Source organism: Theropithecus gelada, chromosome 9 (genome assembly GCF_003255815.1).
Source record: "Theropithecus gelada isolate Dixy chromosome 9, Tgel_1.0, whole genome shotgun sequence".
NCBI classification, from domain to species: domain Eukaryota; kingdom Metazoa; phylum Chordata; class Mammalia; order Primates; family Cercopithecidae; genus Theropithecus; species Theropithecus gelada.
This window is the reverse complement of record NC_037677.1, coordinates 80,194,843-80,216,907: the sequence shown is the minus strand read 5'-3', so window position 1 is coordinate 80,216,907 and position 22,065 is coordinate 80,194,843. Positions and strand designations below refer to the sequence as shown.

At 35.6% G+C, this 22,065-nt stretch overlaps 1 protein-coding gene across 16 annotated transcripts in view; it reads right to left on the bottom strand.

Annotated features, from left to right (window-relative positions):
• PCDH15 (protocadherin related 15) overlaps nt 1-22,065 on the bottom strand; it is a 1,828,063-nt gene that overhangs the window by 200,591 nt on the left and 1,605,407 nt on the right. For all 16 annotated transcript variants that reach the window (XM_025396095.1, XM_025396103.1, XM_025396104.1 and 13 more), the window contains 2 exons: nt 12,962-13,267; nt 10,252-10,476 (listed from right to left, as the gene is read on the bottom strand). In XM_025396095.1, the coding sequence (XP_025251880.1) occupies nt 10,252-10,476; nt 12,962-13,267 (531 nt within the window). The remainder of the gene's footprint in view (nt 1-10,251; nt 10,477-12,961; nt 13,268-22,065) is intronic.

Genomic DNA, 22,065 nt, shown 5'->3' with positions numbered 1-22,065 from the left:
CTGTAGCTCCTGTAGCAGCAGAGGCCACACTTGCATGCCCCCAGTAAAGGGGCCAAATCTACGAGGCTGAGCAGTGAATCATTGCAGGCCTCATCTCAGCTGCACCTTGCAGGATAAGGCCTGCTGTCCATTACAGCCCCACCTGAGTTCCTGGGTCCGGAACAGCTCTGTACTTCTCTGGGATGGAGCTCCCAGTGGAAGAGGCCGGCTGCCATTTTTGCTGCTCTGCAACCCTCCCTCATTTTGCTCTTAGGCTTGGGAGGGGCAGGGATTAGGGACTAATGCAGACCCCCAACACAGTATATTTCCTTACAGAAAAGTGGGTACTGTTTTCCATGTGGGTCCACACCCTTGCTACTCCTCACTGGGCAGGGCTTCCCATCCTAGGACCTCGGTAACCACCCCCCACTTGGATTCCTGGGCCAGTAGCAGCTCTGTACTTCCCTGGGACAGAGATCCCAGAGGGCAAGGCAGGTCACCATTTTTTGCTGCTCCACACTCCTCACTCCTGTTGCCCTCAGGCTCAGGAGGGAATGCAGTGGTTGGAGACTGATGCAAACCCCCAGCACAGCACAGCAGCATTACAGAAAATCAGTTAGACTGCTTTCTAGGCAGGTATCCACCTCTGCTAATCTTTACTGCCCAGTGCCTCTGGATTTGGGCCCTTAGCACAACCACCCTGTCAATGCCTAATACTTTAGTCAGTGGTGAGAAAACCCTAGAGACAATTTGCAACCTCTCTGTGACTGCAGCTGCCCTTGGACTGGGGAGGAACAAAGGGCCTGGTCACTATGCAGGAACTCCACGACACCACAGCTGCCATATGGACAGAAGCCCAGTCTCTCTTTCCCATAAGCCCCCCACCTCTCACTCTTTACCAGGCAGGGCCCATGCTCGGGACCACGGAACAGCTACCCCATGTCCAGCTGAGCATTCCCTCTGCTAGTGGCTTTGTGTTTCCTTAAGGAGGGGCTCCCACAGTCAACTAACAGTCACTCTGCCACTGCCATGGCAGTAGTTCTGCCCCTCCTGCCCTTGGACTGGAGAAGAAAGAAAGAGCCCAAAGGTTTTACTCACTCTTCCAGGAGGACACAGTTATCATATAGAGAAGTTCAGACTCTCCTACCTGTAATTCCTCAACCTCCTGCTCTTTACCCAGCTCAGGCCAGCAGTGCAGCCACCCCACTCTCTGGCTGGACATTCCCAGTAGCAGCAGTTTTGAGTTTCCCTGAGGTAGAGCACTCAGGGACAACCAAAAGCCCCTCTGCCACTGCTGCTGCAGTGGTATTGCCCTTGCTGCCCTCAGACTGTGGTGGGAGCAAAGACCCTGAGTGCTTTAGCCACACCTCCAGTCAGCCACATCACCCACAAGCTTGGGCCTACAATGCAGCCACCACACCCCAGGCTGATTTTACTGATTAGTAGTGGCTCTATATTTTTCTGGGTTGGGGCACCAAGAGAAAAGTGAAAGGCCATCTGCCACAACCACAGCCAAGGTCCCTTCCCTTGCTGTGTGTAAGCTGGAGAAAGAACATAAAGCCTGAGCTTGCCCTGGAGCTACGGTGTATAGCCTGGGAGTGCCAAACTGAGATATACAGCCAGGAGTCAAGTGCAAAAGGAGCCCGCACTTTCAGAGCATTGAGAAGGGGCACAACAATCCTTAGGAAATAGAGGAGACTGACTAAGAGCCTACCTACTGGCCATTCCAGTTAAGTGCCATCCACTGGACCACAGTCCAAACTTTAATGTTAAAAATACTTTGCTAATATATTCATCTGTGAAACCAAGGACAAGAGCTCAGGTACAAATAAAGGTCATGCACAAAAACTTACTCCTCTGAAAACATCCAAATAAGCCAACTGACTGTACTCAAATTAGATAGTTGAAAGAATATCAGAAAACACAGATGAGAAAGAACCAGTGCAAGAACTCTGGCAACTCAGAAAACAAGTGTCTTTTTTTCCTCCAAACAACTGCACTAGTTCCCCACCAAGGATTCTTAACTCAGCTGAAATGGTTGAAATGAAAGAAATAGAATTCAGAATATGGATAGGAATGAAAATCATTGAGAATCAGGGAAGAAGTCAAAATGCAAACCAAGGAAACTAAGGATTGCAATAAAACAATACAGGAGCTGGTAGATGAAATGGCCATTATAAGAAAGAACCAAAACGATCTAACAGAGCTGAAAAGCACACTACAAGAATTTCATATTGTAATTGCATTAACAGCAGAATAGACCAAGCTAAGGAAAGAATCACAGTGTGTGAAGACTGGCTCTCTGAACTAAGACGGACAAAAATAATAATAATAAAAAAGAATGGATAAAACCCTTGAAAAATACGGGATTATGTGAAGAGACTAGATCTACCCCTCACTGGTGTCACTGAGGGAAATGGGGGAAAGGCAGGCAACTTGAAAAACATATTTCAGGATATTGTCCATGAAAACTTCCCAACCTCACTAGAGAGGCCAACATTAAAATTTAAAAACTGCAGAGAACTGCAAGATACTATACAAGAAGACCATGCACAAGACACATAATCATCAGATTCTCTTTCATTCTCTTTAAAATGAAAGAAAAAAATTCTAAAGGCAGATAGAAAGAAGGAGCAGGAAATCTACAAAGAGAATCCATCAGGCTAACAGTGTACCTTTCAGCAGAAACCCTATAAGCCAGAAGAGATTGGGGGCCTATACTCAGCATTCTTAAAGAAAAGAATTTCAATCCAAGAATGTCATATCCAATGAAACTAAGCTTCATAAGTAAAAAAGAAATAAAATCATTTTCAGACAAGCAAATTCTAAGGGAATTTATTACAACCAGGCCTGCCTTATAAGAGCTCCTGAAAGGAGTGCTAAATGTGAACACTACAAAAACACACTTAAATACACAGATCTCTCACACTATAAAGCAATGACATAAATAAGTCTACATAATAACCAGCTAACAATATGATGACAGGATCAAATTTGCACATATAAATATTAACATTGGATGTAAATGGGCTAAATGCCACAATTTAAAGGCACAGAGTGACAAGCTGCATAAAGAAGCAAGAACCAGGTTATGCGAGGCCCATCTCACATGCAATGACATCCACAGGCCCAAAGTAAAGGGTTGGAGAAAAGTCTACCAAGAAAACAGAAAACAGAAAAAAGCTGAATTTGTTATCCAAATTTCAGACAAAAGAGACTTTAAATCAACAAACATCACAAAAGACAAAGATAGGCTTTATATAATGTCAAAGGGTACAATTCAACAGGAAGATCTAAATATCCTAAATATATATTCATCCAGCACAGGAGCACCCAGATTCATAAAGCAAGTTCTTACAGACCTACAAAGAGACTTCGATTTCCATACAATAGTGGGACATTTCAATATCCCATGGACAGTAATAGATGATCAAGGTGACAAATTAAAAAAGATATTTAGGACCTGAATTCAACACTTGAACAAATGGACATAATAGACATCTATAGAACTCTCCACCCCAAAACAACAGAATATACATGCTTCTCATCACCACATGGCACATACTCTAAAATTGACCACACAATTGGACATAAAAACAATCTGTAAGAAATCGAAGAAAACTAAAATCATACCAACCACACTTTCTGAACATGGTGTAATAAAAACAGAAATCAATACTAAGAAAAACATTCAAAACCACATAATTACATGAAAATTAAACAACTTGTTCCTGAATGATCTCTGGGTAAGTAATAAAATGAAGACAGAAATAAAATATTTCAAACTAATGAAAACAAAGATACAACATACCACAATCTCTGGCACACAACTAAAGCAGTGTTAAGAAAGAAGTTTATAGAGCTAAATGCCCACATTTAAAAAGTCAGAAATATATCAAATGAACAACCTAGCATCATGTCTACAGGAACTGGAGAAACAAGAGCAAACCAAACTCAAAGCCAGTAGAAGACAAGAAATAACCAAAATCAGAGCTGAACTGAAGGAAATTGAGATGCAAAAGACCATATAAAAGATAAATGAATTTAGGAATTAGTTATTTTAGTTATTTGAAAGACTTAATTAGATAGATGGATGAATAGCTAGACAAATAAAAAAAGAGAAGATCCAACTAAACACAATCAGAAATGACTGACTGAATGAAGAAGGACATTATCACTGATCCCACAGAAATACAAAAGAACCCTCAGAGGCTATGAACACCTCTGTGTACACGAGCTAGAAACCCAAGAGTAAATGGATAAATTCCTGGAACCATTCAACCTCCCAAGTTTGCGTTAAGAAGGAATTGAATCCCTAAACAGACAAATAATGAGTTCTGAAATTGAATCAGTAAAAAAAGAGCCTACCAACCAGGGAAAGCCCAGGACCAGATGGATTCACAGTCAAATTCTACCAGATGTATAAAGAAGAATTGGTACCATCCCTACTGAAAATATTCCAAAAAATTGAGGAAGAGGCATTCCTCCTTAACTCACTCTATGAGGTCAAAATCATCCTGATACCAAAACCTGGCAGAGTCACAACAACAACAAAAAAGAAAACTTCAGGCCAATATCTTTGATGAACACAGATGCAAAAATTTTCAACAAAATACTGGTAAACCAGCAGCACATCAAAAAGCTAATCCACCACAATCAAGTAGGCTTTATGCCTGGGACGCAAGGTTGGTTCAATATAGACAAATCAACAGAAGTGATTCACCACAGAAACAGAACTAAAAACAAAAACTACATGATCATCTCAATAGATGCAGAAAAGGATTTCTATAAAATTCCACATACTTTCATGTTAAAAACCCTTAACAAACTAAGCACTGAAGGAACATACTTTAAAATAATAAAAGCCATCTAGGACAAATGCACAGCCAACATCATACTGAATGGGCAAAAGCTGGAGGCATTCCCCTTGAAAAGGGAAACAAGATAAAGATGTCCTCTCTTATCATTCCCACTCATCATAGTAATGGAAGTCCTGGCCAGAGCAATAAAGCAATAGAAAGAAATAAAACCCATCCAATTAGGAAGAGAGGATGTAAAACTACCCTTGTTTGCAGATGATATGATTCTACACCTAGAAAACCCCATAGTCTCTGTCCAAAACTCCTTGATCTAATAAACAACTTCAGCAAAGTTTCAGGATACCAAATCAATGTACAAAAATCAATGATAGCATTCCTATGTACTAAAAACATTAAGCTGAGGGCCAAATCAAGAATGTAATCCCATTTACAATAGTTACACAAAAAAGTACCTAGGAATACAACTGACCAGGGTGGTGAAAAATCTCTACAATGAGAACTTAAAATATTGCTCAGTGAAATCAAAGACTACAGAAACAAATTGAAAAATATTCCATTCTTGTAGATAGAAGGAATCAGTATCATTAAAATGGCCATACTGCCCAAAGCAAAGTACAGATTCAATGCCATTCTTATTAAACTACTAAAGATATTATTCACAAAACCAGAAAAATGTATTCTAAAATTCATATCAAACCAAAAATGAGCTTGAATAGCTAAGACAATCCAAAGTAAAAAGAAAAAAGCTGAAGATATCACATTTCTTGACTTCAAACTATACTATAATGCTACAGTAACCAAAACAACATTGTCCTGGTACAAAAACAGACACATAGACCAATGGAACAGAATAGAGATCCCAAAAATAATGCCGCATACTTATACCCATCTGATATATAACAAAGTAAATAAAAACAAACAATGGAGAATGGACTCCCTATTCAGCAAATGAAGCTGGGATAACCGGCTATACATATGTAGAAAAATGAAACTGGACCCCTTCCTTACACTATGTACAAAAATGAACTCAAGATGGATTGAAGACTTTAATGTCAAACTTAAAACTATAAAAACACTGGAAAATAACCTAGGAAATATCATTCTGATCATAAGCCCTGGCAAAAATTTCATAACAAAGATGCCAAAAACAATTTTACCAATAGCAAAAATTGACAAGTGTGACTTAATTAAACTAAAAGAGCTTCTGCATAGCAAAAAAACCATATAAACAGAGTAAACAGGCCACCTACAGAATGGGAGAAAATGCTTACAAACTATGCATCTGACAAAGGTCTAATATCCAGAATCTATAAGGAATTTACAAATCAACAAGCAAAAAGCAAACCACCCCATTAAAAAGTGGGCAAAAGATATGAACACACACTTTTCAGAAGAAGACATACATATGGTGAACAAGCATATGAAAAAAATGCTCATCATCACTAATCATGAGAGCAATGCAAATCGAAACCATTATGAGACACCATCTCACACCAATCAGAATTGCTATTAAAAGTAAAAACAAAGCAAAACAAAACAAAAAAACAAAAAGCATACTGGCGAGGTTGAGGAGAAAACAGAACAAAGCAGTTTGGCAATTTCTCAAGGAACTCAAAGCAAAATGAGCATTTGACCCAGCAATCCCATTTTTTAGGTATATATTCAAAGATAAATAAATTGTTGTACCATAAAGACACATGCACGTGTATCATTAGTATCATGCTATTCACAGTAGTAAAGACATGAAATCAATCAACCTAAATGCCCAACAATGGTCAACTAAATAAAGAAAATGTGGCACATATATGCCATGGAATAACTATGCAGCCATAAAAAAGAATGAGATCATGTCCTCTGCAGCATCATGGATGCAACTAGAAGCCATTATCCTAAGTGAACTAACATAGGAACAGAAAACCAAATACTGCATGTTCTCACTTTGAAGCTGAAGGTAAATGTTGAGTACATAGGGACACAAAGATGGGAACAACATACATTGGGGGCTGCTTGAGGGTGGACAGATGGAGGAGGGTGAGGATAAAAAAAAACTACCTATAAGGTACTATGTTTATTACCTGAGTGGCAAAACAATCTGTACAATCAAATCCTGTGACACACAATTTACCTGTATAAAAAACTGCACATGTATCCATGAGCCTAAATTAAAAACTTTAAAGAAAGAAACGTGTTGGAAATTACTTAGAATCATTTGAATTACTCACCCGAGCATGCCATAAACCTTTTGAATTAAAATAATAATATGTCTTCAGTTACAAGACACAACATATGTTAAGATATAACATTTAATTTATTTTATTTTTTGAGATGGAGTTTTGCTCTTGTTGCCCAGGCTGGAGTGCAGTGCCGTGATCTCAAATCACTGCAACATTCATCTCCCAGGTTTAAGTGATTCTCCTGCCTCAGCCTGCTGAGTAGCTGGGATTAGAGGTGTGCGCCACCGCGCCCAGTTAATTTTTTGTATTTTTAATAGAGATGGGGTTTCATCATGTTGGCCAGGCTGATCTCAAACTCCCAACCTCAGGTGATCCACCCACCTCGGCCTCCCAAAGTGTAGGGATTACAGGTATGAGCCACCATGCCCAGCCAAGATATAACATTTATTTACTAAAGTTTTATGAGTTACAATAGCAAAGACATGGAATCAACCTAAATACTCATCAATGGTGAATTAGATAAATATAAAAGGGTACATACACACCATAGAATACTATGAAGCCCTAAAAAAGAATAAAATCATGTCCTTTGCAGTAACATAGATACAGCTGGAGGCCATTATTCTAAACAAATTCAGGAACATAAAACCAAACACTGAATGTTCTCACTTCTAAATGGTAACTAAATATTGGGTACTCATGGACATAAAAATTGACACTGAAGATTAATAGACAGAAATTGGGTGGATTAGGAAGTGAAGAAGCAGGAGTTGAGAACCTAATTATTGGGTACTATATTCACTATCTGGTTGACAAGGTCATTCATATCCCAAAACTCAGCATCATGCAATACACTTATGTAACAAATGTGAACATGTAATGCCTGAATCTAAATAAAAGATGAAAATGTAAAATAAGACACTAAAAAAAGAAAAGGTAGTAGAATACTTCCTGTGTTTAACTGTGATTGCAGAATTATCTTAAAAAAATAAAATCCAAACCCCCAAATTTTGGGGTCAAGAACATTAACCTACTGGAAAAATATAGTTATATTAATTATGTATTGGTGAAATATTTTTTCACATCATTACTTTGTTGTCTAAGAAAACTAGTAGCATATATCTAGCTATTTAGCAGCACAACAACCAAACAACGACCTAAGAAAAGTGAATTCTTCTTCCATCATTTCAAATAAAATAAAATCTTATTTGTAGTCCCTATAATATGAGAATTGCAGAAAAGTTGCCTATGACCTTGTTTACCTTATGACCCTGGATACATATAGTCTTCTACTAAGGTCCCTCAGAGACATTGGTGTTGCACATGCATAATCTAAATGATCTCACATAAATGTACTGGACACTAAAATAAAAAAAAAATTAAAAAAAGAAAGAAAAAGAGAGTAATCTTCAGGAACGTTGTCTTATTTTAGGCAGAAATGTATCTGCACTGTCCCACCGTCTACAGGTAGCCAACAAAATCCAAATGATATGGAATTGTTAGTAAATTATCATACGTAAATTCTGCTAAACAATTCACCTTAGACACATAATGGACTGTAACTCTAACCACTTCAAAAGAACAAATGAAAAAGCATTGACGGGAACAAAATACAACCTGAAAATGTAATACTGACAAAGTTTAAGTAAACACAGATGCCTAGAGGTATCTGCATGATCTCCAGGATTAGATAACCTAACAAAGCTGGCAAGTCATGTAACTTTGATTCCACTCAGCTATTACACGTTTTTAGCGATTATATGAATCATAAATAGTACCAACATGTAGTAGACAATATGTAGTTGCCAATATTTCATTCCAATCCTATGGTATGATCCTGCAACTAAACATTCATTAAAAATGTCCACATCTTTCCACGTTTTTCTATCTAAGCCCATAGATTTCATTTTTTTTTTAACATAGAAACTTGATATCTATAGTCACCTGGTAAAATCTGAGCCATAATTATCAATAATATTTTTGGGGGTAGAACATAGATACAACTGTGAATAAAATATAAACCAAAATACCTATAGTAAAGTTAAATTGTTTATTCAATTAATTACTCATATTCATCTATTTTATGCATGGCCATTGACATACTCTATAAGCTTCTTTCCAAGTGCTTCATTTATCTTATAGATCTTCTGTCTTTTTCCTCCCTCCACTGCCCTTGCTCTGGGCGGGTATCTCTATTTCTTTCTGACCAGCCCTTTTTCATCATTCAAAATCTATTCTGGAAGCAGAAAAAAACCACTTTAAATAGGACTCTTTCAAGTTTCTATTTTCTTCCCTTACCAAAACAAAAATTTTTACAACGTACCATGATAGTGAATGAACTTTTACTTTATATTGCCTAAGAAATTACTGCCATGTAAAGTCATTTTTTTAGTAATATACTCATTTAGTAAAGTAACTTGAGGATTTTTGTACGTGTATCTTTGTATTTGAAGTAAATTTCTCAATATGGGATTCAGATGTCTTGTATAAGAATCATCTGTGTACTTTTCTCAAATGCTGATGTTTATGATCGGGACAGGTCCTTCTTTGGGGAAGGAGTTGAGAAATCTGGAAGTTTAAGATGACGCTCAGATGATCATTGTATGTACTACTATTTGAGGACTGATCAACTTATAGTACTTCTTCTCATATCTACTTTTGTTTCTTAAAAAATGACTAGAAATTCAAAAGGTTAAAAATGCCATGCTCTTTCATGCAATCATCTGGCATAGGGTATTATAATAAATGAGATAACAAATCCAGAGTGGTTAACAAAGTCCCCAAGGTCATAGAGCTTAAAAAGGATTGAGCCAGAATTTAGCCCCAATTCCATCTAACTTGGAAGCATATTTCATCCCAGAGGTTTGGGCCATAAATTAATTTTAGGGCCTAAGAACTCTTGGCCCTTCAGAGTCATTTACAAAATTTTTTTAGTTGAAGGATTTGTACCAAATAATTATGCCTGATGCTGTGGAATTTGAACTAAAATCTAGTCTAGAGAGGTTATGACTTGATGGAGAGCTGACGCAGACTCAAATTTCCATGGTCCTTGTACTCATATTTAGTGCCTCTTTAAAATTGATCTTTTATAGTCAAAAATATAGTTATTTCTTATGTATTCATAACTATTTTCCGTTGGAAAAATCCATGTTCTGGGTCTGGTACCACTGTGTCATTAGGAATTATTATCAAAATAGATTTATAGGTATAATAGAAGAAACAAAACCTACATGTATAGAGAGAAAAGCAGGCAACCAGAAGTCATCTTTCGTCCTTACCTTTACAATCACTGTGACAGTAGCAATACCAGGAGGCATTGTCCCATAAATATCAAAGGCCTCTACCAGAAAAGTGATACTTGCTTCTTGGTCTGGAAATGCCTCATAATCTAAACTCCTTAAAAGGGATAGTTCTCCTGTAAATGGATGTAGTGCAAAAAAATGCTTCACTTCTGGGCTTCTTATCCGGTAAGACACATTTGCTCCAAGGTCGACATCTTTGGCCTGTAATAAGCAAAAGAATGGTTTTATTAGTGACGTTACCAAAATAAAGAAATGCAGGAAGGATGGAAGTCATGTGTCAGTGCCTAGGACAGCATGAATTTAATGAGGACAAAAAGACACATTTTAAAAGAGAAATACATTATTTAATAATTTACCAGAGAGAGGGAAGGAGGGATGGAGGAGAGAAAGACGGAGGGAGGGAGGAAAAGAGGGAGGCAGTGAGAGGGAGAATCAGAGAAAGAGAGAGAGAGAGAGACAGAGAGAGAGAAATATTCCCATAAGATTTTGTCATTGTCGATGTTATTACTTTATCTATTTAACTTGAAAAATCACTAAATGAATTATATCACAGTAAAAAAAAAATAGTCTTAAATGATTACTTCTTATTTTCTGCTGATTTAATAATCATGAACAAATATATTAAATAAAAATAAACACTGAGCGATTTCCATAAACATAATGGATGGCTAAAGTACTATAAGAAAACTAAGAAAATGTAAGTAGTAATTCTTTTTCACAGTGATCTTATAATACATTTCTAGAGATCACTCTACTATACTTCCCTTCATTTAACTAGCATTTCAGTAGTAGTTACACACAGGTGCTGTAGAGAGCACCAAAATGAATCAAGACACAATTATTTCCCTACAGGTTATGGTCTCAGAGAAGAAATGAGACACAAATACTAAAATAGGAAGGAAAAAAATGTGACATGAAATCTAAAAGATGTTCTAAATTGGGAACAATGTCCTTTAGCTGAAAGGATGGGTTTTCATGGGAGTCTTGTAGAATGGCTATTTCACTCAGTACAGACTAGCAAATGCACCTCAGGTACAGAAAACCAAATGGAGCAAAAATGAAAATGGGGAAGATTCAGAGTATGTTTTAATGTGCATACTTTAATGCAAAATATCCTATGTGAACCTCAGCCTTAGTCTCCTCCAATCAATTATTGACTTAACAATCAGAAAGATGCTATTAAAGCATACATTTTATTATGTGATTTTTCCTGCTTAAAATCCTCTGGTTTTTAATTCAATTTTCAATCAACGCCATTATCCTTAACATGGTAAGAGTTACTACATTTTCTAGACTTTTAGCCCCTCACCCCTCACACTTTCCCGTCTTCCATGATTTTGACCAGACTTTTTTTCCTCCACTACTTTAAACAATCTTTCTTCCATTTCCTCTTGAATAGCTCTTACTTGTCCCTCAGTTCACCATTTAGAAATAAGTTTCTCTTTGTCTTAAGATTAGGTTAGGAGCTCCACCTCTATTACCTAGGCCCTTTGTACTGAGGACCTACGTTTTAACTACTAATTTTCTTGACTGATTGCTAAACTAGCCTGAAAACTCCAAGAAAGCAGCAGATTTGTTTTGTTCACCGTTGTATCTCCAAAGTCTGTGGATCCCCTAGGACAGCATGAATTTAACGACACTGGCAGGAGACTTTGCATACTGTACATACTGAAGACATGTTTGTTAAATAAATATATTAACTAATTAATTATTTGATAGATGAATGGTGGAATAGATGAAGGAATGATGGTTCTCTCCCTGGTCAGTATTTGCCTTATTTAGACTTGTTAATGTTTATTGCTGAGTTCAATTATGGAAGGGATACAGAGTCTGGAAAACTGTGCTAAGAACATTCAAGTTGTGGACTACAGGTGGAAAATTGGCTACCTTCCCCCCCCCCAAAAACATACCTCATAGACTAACTGAGTCAGTATTAAATGAGGTGGCTGCTTAAAAATGCAGATTTATGGATCAGCCTAACCTAGTGAATCAAAATGTTCAGGACTTTTTGTAATTTATAGTTGAAAACTTAAAAAAGAGGCTTGATACAGAGATGTCATTAAAAAGGAGAGTTAGATTACTAGAAGATGCCTTTTGTGTATTGAATGTGAAAAAAATACAGAATAATGGGTATAAACGATATCTGTAAAATAGAGGGGGAACCAATATGTAACTCTGTGTTTTTCCTGTGTATACACATTTATGTTATATATGTACAACCCATACAAATGAATATATATATATATACACACACATACACACACACACATTTTTTTTTTGACATTTGTGTGAACACAAAGACAAATGTGAAATAAATTTAATGCTGAGTATTCTGGAGGCACAATGTGGGAGATTATTAACTTTTGTTTCATAAACTATTGTATTGTCAACTGTTGGGATAAACAGAATATTACTTTTGTAAATTAAAAAATCTATTAAAAAGTATTTTAAAAATTTCTTACAAAGAGACCTTTCTATCTTTAATTTTTGGGGTATCTTTAAAGTAGGGTTGCCACACTAAATACAATATGCAATATTGGAGAAATAATAAAAAATTACTCATTGTTTATCTGAAATTAAAATCCAGCTTGGTGTGTTGTATTTTTACTTGCTAATTTTGGCAAACAAACCCTAATAGCAAACCTCCTAATGTAGAATTAGTGTAATAAATACTTTTTCCACACACCTCTATTTGAAGGATGGTGGTCCCAGCTGGCAGATTCTCCTCAACAAGGACAGTGTACGTTGAATTGGTGAACACAGGACTATTATCATCAATGTCCAAAACCTTGATGGCCAGGGTTACAGTTGAATGACGAGGGTGTACTGCTCCATCTGTTGCCACAACAACAAGTTCATAGTAGTCCCTGACTTCTCTGTTAAGCTTCACTGCTGTGTAAATGCTCCCATTGGATGTGATACGAAAAAGATTATTAAAGTTACCCAAACTGTAGTGCACTTGACCATTTATTCCAGCATCGGGGTCTGTTGCCTATTAAATAAAATGAAAAGCAAGAAAATTCACATAAGTTTTGATGGGCTACTGTAAATGAAGGTAATACTTAACAAATTATGGCATTTTTCTGACCAAATATTATTTGGTTAAGGAGGAAATGACAATGACTATACAATGCAAAATATAAAACATGAAAAATATTATATTTAATATTCTTAATTTAAAATTAACAAAACAAAAACTTATAATGTCATTAGCAATAACAATACTATATTATGACAGAAAACTCATATTATAAAAGTACTGAATCTTTATGTCTTATGATTTTAATAGGTTTTGAATTCTAAAGTGAGAAAAAATGTTGTTTTTAATTCATTTAACATAATCTACTGAGTGACAATTTAAGATTACATAGGTTTTTGCTCACTTTACATATTCATTTTATGTTTATATATGTTTAGTAATAATATTGTTATGCATTGTTTGTTTATAATAGATAACATTTTACTATGTTATGCCATTATTATTTATGTAATAATTTTATTATAATAAACATTAATCATATTTATCATAAATAATATTTATAAGTATAACCTGACTTAATCCTCATGATGTCGTTATGAGTAAATATCATTAATCTCATTTTATGAATGAGAACACTGTGACTTATGGAAGGTTACACAAGAAACAAATATCTCAGTGTCCCATTTCTTAACACAATACTTCATAGATAAAAGTACTTAACAAATGCTTGTTGAATTAATGAATGTTAGATGAAATGAAACATATTTGAAACTAAATCTGTTCCAAAAGCCAAATAGGAGTAAAACTACAGTAACTGTAATGTACCTGCAAGGGACTCTTCTTCAACATTAGAAAACACATCTCTGCATAAGTGAGAATGTTTGATACCATAATATACCCATATTTACTGAAAATTTGAAGTCATGTAAAATCACTTTGCATCAAATAAAATGAGAAAATATTGAGTAAATATTCATCTAATGAAATGTAATAAGAAGGAATCTTAGCTAAAACTCAATTGTGATACTAATTATGAATCTCGCTATCAGCTACTGTATATTTTGCTCTGAAAAGTTCCATGTAAAAGAAACTGAAATAAATCTTAGAAACTGTAAAATGTTACATAATCATGCCCCAAACTGTCAACAGGAAAGGAAGGAAAACAAAACACTTGGCTGCCTTATGAGCCAGGGACACAAAAATCGCTCCAGGTCCACAAAGCGTGGAATGCAATACGATGTGTTTTAAGAGCACATATGCAGTTGTATATTCAGTTTTACAGGCACTGGTAAAGCATGCAGAATGGGGATGCTGAATGTTTGTGCCTTCTTTGAAACAAGAATGTCTAAGATGTGAAAATCATGTTTACAGCGGTGCTCCTGTATGTCATAATGCCAAGCATTTCAGCAGGATTTGTCTCTTTGACTCATGAAAACACAACTGCCCCTGGGAGTTTAATATCTCTGAGGTTTAGCTCTGAGAAAAGATAGAAGAATTGCAGAAATAGCTGAAGAGAAAAAATACTGTGACAGAGTTGAATAGTTTCTGTCGATATAGTTTCTTTTACTTTTATACTTTGCCTAGAAGTTGTCTTATGAATTATTGACAAATCAGTCAAGCTGATCATTTTAGTGAAAACAACAAACACTGTCTTCTCCCATTTTCACCAAAAAAAGAGGGTGAACTCTTTTTTCTATTTACTTGAAATTACTCATCAAGTAAATAGAAAAAATTGTAGGCCAATAACAAAATATAAATATGTCTTGTTTCATAACAATAATACCCTTAAAATCTCAGTCACTTTTTCTGTCTATGGAATATCTTAAGATCAAAAACATTAATCATTTATGCAATTGGAAATTTAAATGACTCTTGTTCAAGTTGTTTTGACTGACTCATATGATTGAGTATCTATTATGGTAGAATGACTCAATTTGACTGATGTGGCTGTATGTGTGTCTGTGTGTTTTATACATGTCCAGCTGTTTATATATCCACTAGGAAACATATCTAAATTAGTTTTGCTTTTGCTCCCATAGCAAATTATCACAAATTGAGCAGCTGACACAAAACAAGTTCATTATTTTAAAGCTTTATAGGTCAGAAATTCAAGATGGTCTCACCAGGGCTATGTTTCTTTCTGGAGACTCTAAGGAGAAGCAACGTCCTTGCTCATTCAGGTTGTTGACAGAATTCAGTTGCTAGAGTTTGTAGAACTGGGATCCCCACTTCCTTGATGGTTGTCATGTGACGACCAATCCCGGTTTCTAGAGGTCCCCATATTCCTTGGCTCATGACACATTTCCTCCATTTTTAAAGCCAGCAATGGTGGTCAAGCCCCTCTCACATTCTTTGAATCCCTCCTTCCATCTTTTTCCATTTTATCTTTCTGACCTACTCTTCAGGTATCCTCCTCCACTTTTAAGGGCATGTAAGATTACATTACGCTCCCTTGGACAATCCAGGAAAGAATCCCCATCTCAGCATCTTTAACCTTGATATATGTGTTTACACACATGTGCAAGTGTGTGTATACTGCCATATATAAATATATAGCAATCTATATTTTATGATGATTTTATGATGGGATTTCTTTTTTTTTTTTTGAAACAGGTCTTGCTCTGTCACCCATGCTGGGGTGCAGTGGTGTGATCTAGGCTCACCTGAACCTTTACCTCCCAGGCTCAAGTGATCCTCCCACCTCAGCCTCCTGAGTAGCTGGCACTACAAGCACATGTCCACATGCCTGGCTAATTTTTTGTATTTTTACTAGAGACAGGGTTTCCCCTTGTTGCCCAGGTCAGTCTTGAACTTCTGGGCTCAAGCTATCCTCCCACTTTGGCTTCCCAAAGTGCTGGGATTACAGGTGTGAGCCATCTCACCCAGCCTGAGAGGGGTTTTTAGAGAAAATATCCAAGCAGATATTCATTAAGCAGACTGACAGTAAATGCTAAATGGGGCATCCTCATCAATAGAGTTTCATAATTTTAAATAATCAGTTTAAATTGGCATAAATTATGATATGTCAAGTACACACACACTTGGACTGAATCTATGACCACTTAATTCACTGAAGTCATAGCTACCATGACAAGAAGTATATTTGCTTATGGAATAAAATACTATAATATCCCCCAGAAAACTACTCTAAAAATTGTAAGGTGACTGAGACACACATCTAATGGAAACAAAGGGAATAGAATATAAAATGCAGAGCTATTTCCTTATCTATTCCTATGTCCCCATTAAATCAAGGAGCATAAATAAGGGAATGTAAGTTAAGCAACATGAGCTGGCTGAGCAAGGCAGTTTTACTTATTTACTATTCTAGATGAACATGTAGCTGTTAAACAAGATAACCAAACATAGAACCCCTCATTATCAGCAGTACTGTCAAGAACTTTGCATTGATGTTTAATATCTAGTCAAGCAGTTCAGTGTATGATGCTATAATGAAAACATATATCTTCCTAGAAATCAATTAAAAGTTAATTAAATTTGTTAATAAGAAAAATAACACATCTCTTTTCCCCTTGTACTACATCAAAGCAATAAACAGTAATAGCTGCAACTTTATAATCATCTGTCCATGGTTAACACATTTTTGTAATATACACGTTACTATGGGGCCTGATTTGTGGCTACTAACTTGTGAATGCATATTGCTGGTAAATTGGCTGATAGCCTGTAGTCAAATAAAGACCTCCCTGGACAGAACTTTGAATAATTTCCAGAAACACCACTCACAAACCTTATTGATTAACACCAAAGTTAGAGTATATGAAAGAAAACCACACAATTACTTAAGAAAAAAAGTCAGACAATGTTCAAGGGAATTTATTGAACAAAGATTTTTTGTATAATTTTTGAGAACCAATTTTATACCATGCCACTTGAAAAGGGAGCTGGGAAATATATTTCTTAAACACTAAATTCATTCCCCACCCCTTTTTTTCTCATTATCTTTTTTGAATGGTCTGTTACACAATTCTTTCCATCTATAAAAGTGAAAGTTCATTACTGGGATTGCTACTCTGGGGGTTACCAGTACTATAGAGAAGACCTAAAAGCATGCCTGTATGGGTGGAATATATTGGGATAAAACCTCAAAGTAGAGGTTGATGTTTGCACTCCTTCCATTGAGAAGTCCCTGGGTAGATTACTTGTGTAATTTACAATGACTCACTTCCATTTAAAATATGTCAAATATCCATTTAGATTAATTATTTAGATAGAAAATTATATGACAAAAATCAGCCCCAAGAAAATAACTTGAGGAGAAAACCAAAATGTTATAGCTATTATAAAGGTGTGAACTACCGTGTAGCACCTAATTGGCCCCGTGTGAAGCTGAGAGAGTGCTTTGCTCTACCTTTTGTTTGTCCTTTATGGTAATTTAAGAGGTCGTGTACATCTTTCTCACTTTGAAGCAGGAACCATCAAAGCTGTTGATCAGGGAGGTTGGGCAGTGCATCCTTCATGACATTACTAGTGAAAATACATTTTTAAAATCATTATCAATTAACTTCAAAAAGATATACGATAGTTGTCTTTTTTTCTTTTAAGAAGCTGAGTTATTTCAAGGGCTGTGATTATTAGTGTAAAGGAGACAAGCAATTGAAAGACTCAAAATGCAGGTAAATTTTTTCACTCTCCACACAAATGCCTCATAATCATTATTGAACAATGGCAAGTAGACTTAATGACCAGAAGGTGACTTGCATAACTTGAGTTAAAATCACTAAAAAATAACCAGAATGAATAGCTTTTCATTAAGTATTTGAACTTTCAAATACTAGTCCCTAGAAATCTAGAAAACACACATTTAACACAAATAATTTTTCAAGGGATCAACTATTACTCTAAGATACACAATAAGCTACATTTTATCCTAGCATTCAAGGCTCTACCTGGTCTTGTTCTAATCTATCTTTATGCACTTATGTCCCTCAACTAACTCTCTGACACAAACTCTATGTTTTAGTCAAAGGAATATATTTATGGTGTCAATCAGCTACCAAGAAACTCTCAAGTGTCAGTGGTTTGTTACCACTGATGTTCCTTTCTCACCTATACAGCACCCATTGTGAATTCCAAATCCATGTTTACTCTGTCTGTCTTTACTTAGAAGACAGGCTAAAAGAGCAGCTTCTATTGCAATACGAAGTTCATGTGGTGCATGAATTTAAAAAGACATGAGATTGCCAAGCTGCAGCTTTTAATGTTTCTGCTTGGAGGTCATCACATCACCTATACTGCTGCTTCATCAGTCAAGGCAAACCACATGACAAGGCCAATGTCAAGGGGTGCAGAAATAGCATTCCTTCACATAATGGGACAGTGATAAATCAGAAACACTTTTACAATGTACTACCCTGGTTTTCCTTGAAATGACCATGATCTCCCTCACCTTCCCTGATAGAGTTTTTTTTGTTTGTTTCTATTTTCCCTCAATCCAACTTAAATCTTCAAAACCTAGCTTCAGTTCTACTTCATCTGGGAAATCTCTTCTTTCCATCCAGCATTCTGATCCCTTTTGCACATAGCAAAACTCACTTTTTATTGCTATTTATGTATGTTATGCAATTAAATAATTGGCCTGAAAATCTGTAGTGTATCCATGTATTACATAGTAAGAGACACTATTAGAGAAAAGAATCTGTAAAGTGTTTTGTGGAGTGTACAATGTATGAGAAATGGAAAATCAGAGCAGGGATGGAAATACGGCAGAGAAGTAAAAACAAAAAAATATATATATATATAGCAAGCAAATAAAAGTAAATGATATTCCTGTAGTTGGGTGTTATTTAATGCAAAAGAACTGAAGGCATCAAATTAAATAAGATAGTTTAAGCTGTTCCAACATAGCTTGCAGACCTCTTACTAAGTAAGCATTAGGAAGAAACTTTGCACTAAAAATCTTTACATATTCAGTTCTCATGTTAATGGTAAACACTTGAAGATTATTACTTCGATGCTTCAGGAAAAGAGTTGTTGTCATGTTCATGTTCATACAGCAAAGAAAGTAATGTTGTTTCACGTTCATTAAATGTATTTACATAGTAAGGCTGTCTTTTCCCTTTTTCAAATATTCCTTACAATGCTGAAAACTTGGGAGGACTCATTCCATATTTCCCCACCATTGCTTTGTATTTGATAATTCTGCACTATAGGTTTAGTGTGTATATACCTCTTTATGTGATGCTAAAAAAATCATATATTAAATTATATTTAGTTTTCCAAGCTCTTCTTACTTCCACTTCTCCAACTTCTTCAGTCTCATCTTTTTCTCTGTGGGCAAACATATTCTAAGCACTACATCTAAATCTAAGTGCATTATGCCATACTAAAAATGCTATTTCATGGCTGCTTTATCCAGTCATAAAATCCTCCCCTTATTTCCAAAACTGATTATTCTTCAGCCCAAGTATCACTTCTCTCAGAAGCATCTGAGTAAACAAAATGCCTCATCTTCATGCTCCTGAAGCTCATTGTATGTTTCTTTACCACATGCCCTATTGCTTTTTTTTTCTGTAATTTTTTAATAGCCCACATGAAATTAAGAATTCCTAAGGCCAGCATGGCTTATTTATACCATACAATGCCTGTTTTATTTTTCTTTCTGCATTGGCATAAGTTAGATATGCAATAATTTCTGCCAAAATTTCTTCTGAAGCTATTTCTATTTTTCAATTACATATCATTCCCACCCCAACCACCCAAACACATGAAGAAAGAAAAATTGCCAATTAGCATTTATAATTTTGTCTTAAAAGAAGGTACATTTTCTATTTATTAGATAAAATGTAAGAAAATAGGACACATTTTGTTCTTTAAATAAAAATTAAGTGATCACATGATTACTTACTAAACTTTGTCCTTTTGTTACATCTTATTGCTTTCTTGTTTTTAATTTTGTCACTGTATTAGTCAGTTTTCACACTGCTATAAAAAACTCCCCAGAAACTAGGGGATTTATAAATGAAAGAGGTTTAATTGATTCACAGTTTCACATGGCTGGGGAGGTCTCAGGAAACTTAGAATCATGGTGGAAGGTGAAGGGGAAGCAGGCACTTCTTCACATGGTGACAGAAGAGAAAAGAGTGAAGAAGGAACTCCCGATCACTTATAAAACCATCAGATCTAGTAAGGACTCACTCATTGTCATAAGAAAAGCATGGGGGAAGCCTCCCCCATTATCCAATCACACCCCTCCCTGGACACGTGGGGATTATAGATCCCTCCCTCAACACATGGGGATTACAGATCGAGATGAGATTTGGGTTGGAACAGAGAGCCAAACTGTATCAGTCACCTACAATTCTTCAAGGACATCTATTTGTAGGTCAGTTTTAAAACAAGTGTAATATATATACTTACTTTGTATGATTAAATATATTAGTTTAACTTTTAACAGTCTATTCTAGCATTGCTTAACTCTTTTTTTATTATCAACCCCCGTCAAAAGAAGATTTTTAGATTTTTTTCTTTCTAATAGAACTCTTAAAATTTTTACTTCCACAGATATATTTATGTATGTATATTACCCATGCTTTATACATAACAAAAGTGAGGAATTTTTGTCTCCCAAAACCTGATATTATACATTGGGAACGATCTACCACCATTGAAAATGCATGCTCTAGCCAAAAGAGAGTCCTCTGTAACTTCCTTATATACCATAAACACTTTCACATAAGCATTGTTTCTTTCAGCACTCATTACAGTGGCATCACTTTCTAAAATATTTGCCCATATTACTATATGGGGCAACGTCAGGTTATCTCTGAGCTTGTACTCAATACTCATCACTTCTTAAGTATTGAAGTAAGGGAAAAATACCAACTCCATGAATTGCATTTTATTTGATAATCTGCTTAGCCCAGTCTTCCTATTTATTTGATTGTGCTTATATTTTCTGCCAAGTTATAACACAGAGTATTGTGGTTTGTTTTCTTAAATAACTATTTTAAATAGTCTGCTCTATGCTTATTGAATATGTCACATTTTGCTTATCACGTGTTTTTATAGGTCCTATATACTAATCCAAGTTTTTAATTTTCTTTTTTCTAGTATTCTGTTGGGTTCAATATAAACATGCCCATGCATTTCTCTGAAGAGTCAAGAGTAATCTACACCTTAAGCATTGTCCTTCTGTCTGTCACAGGGCTTTTCGTTATATTACATTGTCTCACAAATCATTTTTTGTATCATTTCTAGAAAACAAAATCATAACTGGAAACTGAAAAGAATGTGACAGCCAGATTGGATTCTCTGTGAAATTCTATACAATTAAATTTTCTGGATAACATTCAAGTAAAGGACTAACAGATTTGTAAGTAAAACAAGAGCAATAAAAGTGCCTCTGGCTAATATAATAACTATTTAATGAGAGAAAAAATATCTCTTAATTTCCCAATACTATCAATCATTTCATTTGCTGAATATAAGCTCAAGTTTTTCCCAAACAGTAATCATAAAATTAAAGAGGATTTTCTCTGTTTTACACATATTGTCACAGTTTTACCTACCTTGATAACATCACCGGGATAGAGCCAGATATCGGTTCCAGTTTTATGTTATCATCACTCATTCCTTGAGCTAGTATAATAATTTTGAGCCGTTTCCTTACCTTAATCTGGGATGTCTCCAATAGGTTCATTTAAACATGTATGTTGTATCCCACACAATAATAATGGGAGACTTTAACAACCCACCGTCAACATTAGACAAATCAATGAGACAGAAAGTTAACAAGGATATCCAGGAATTTAACTCAGCTCTGCACCAAGCTGACCTAATAGACATCT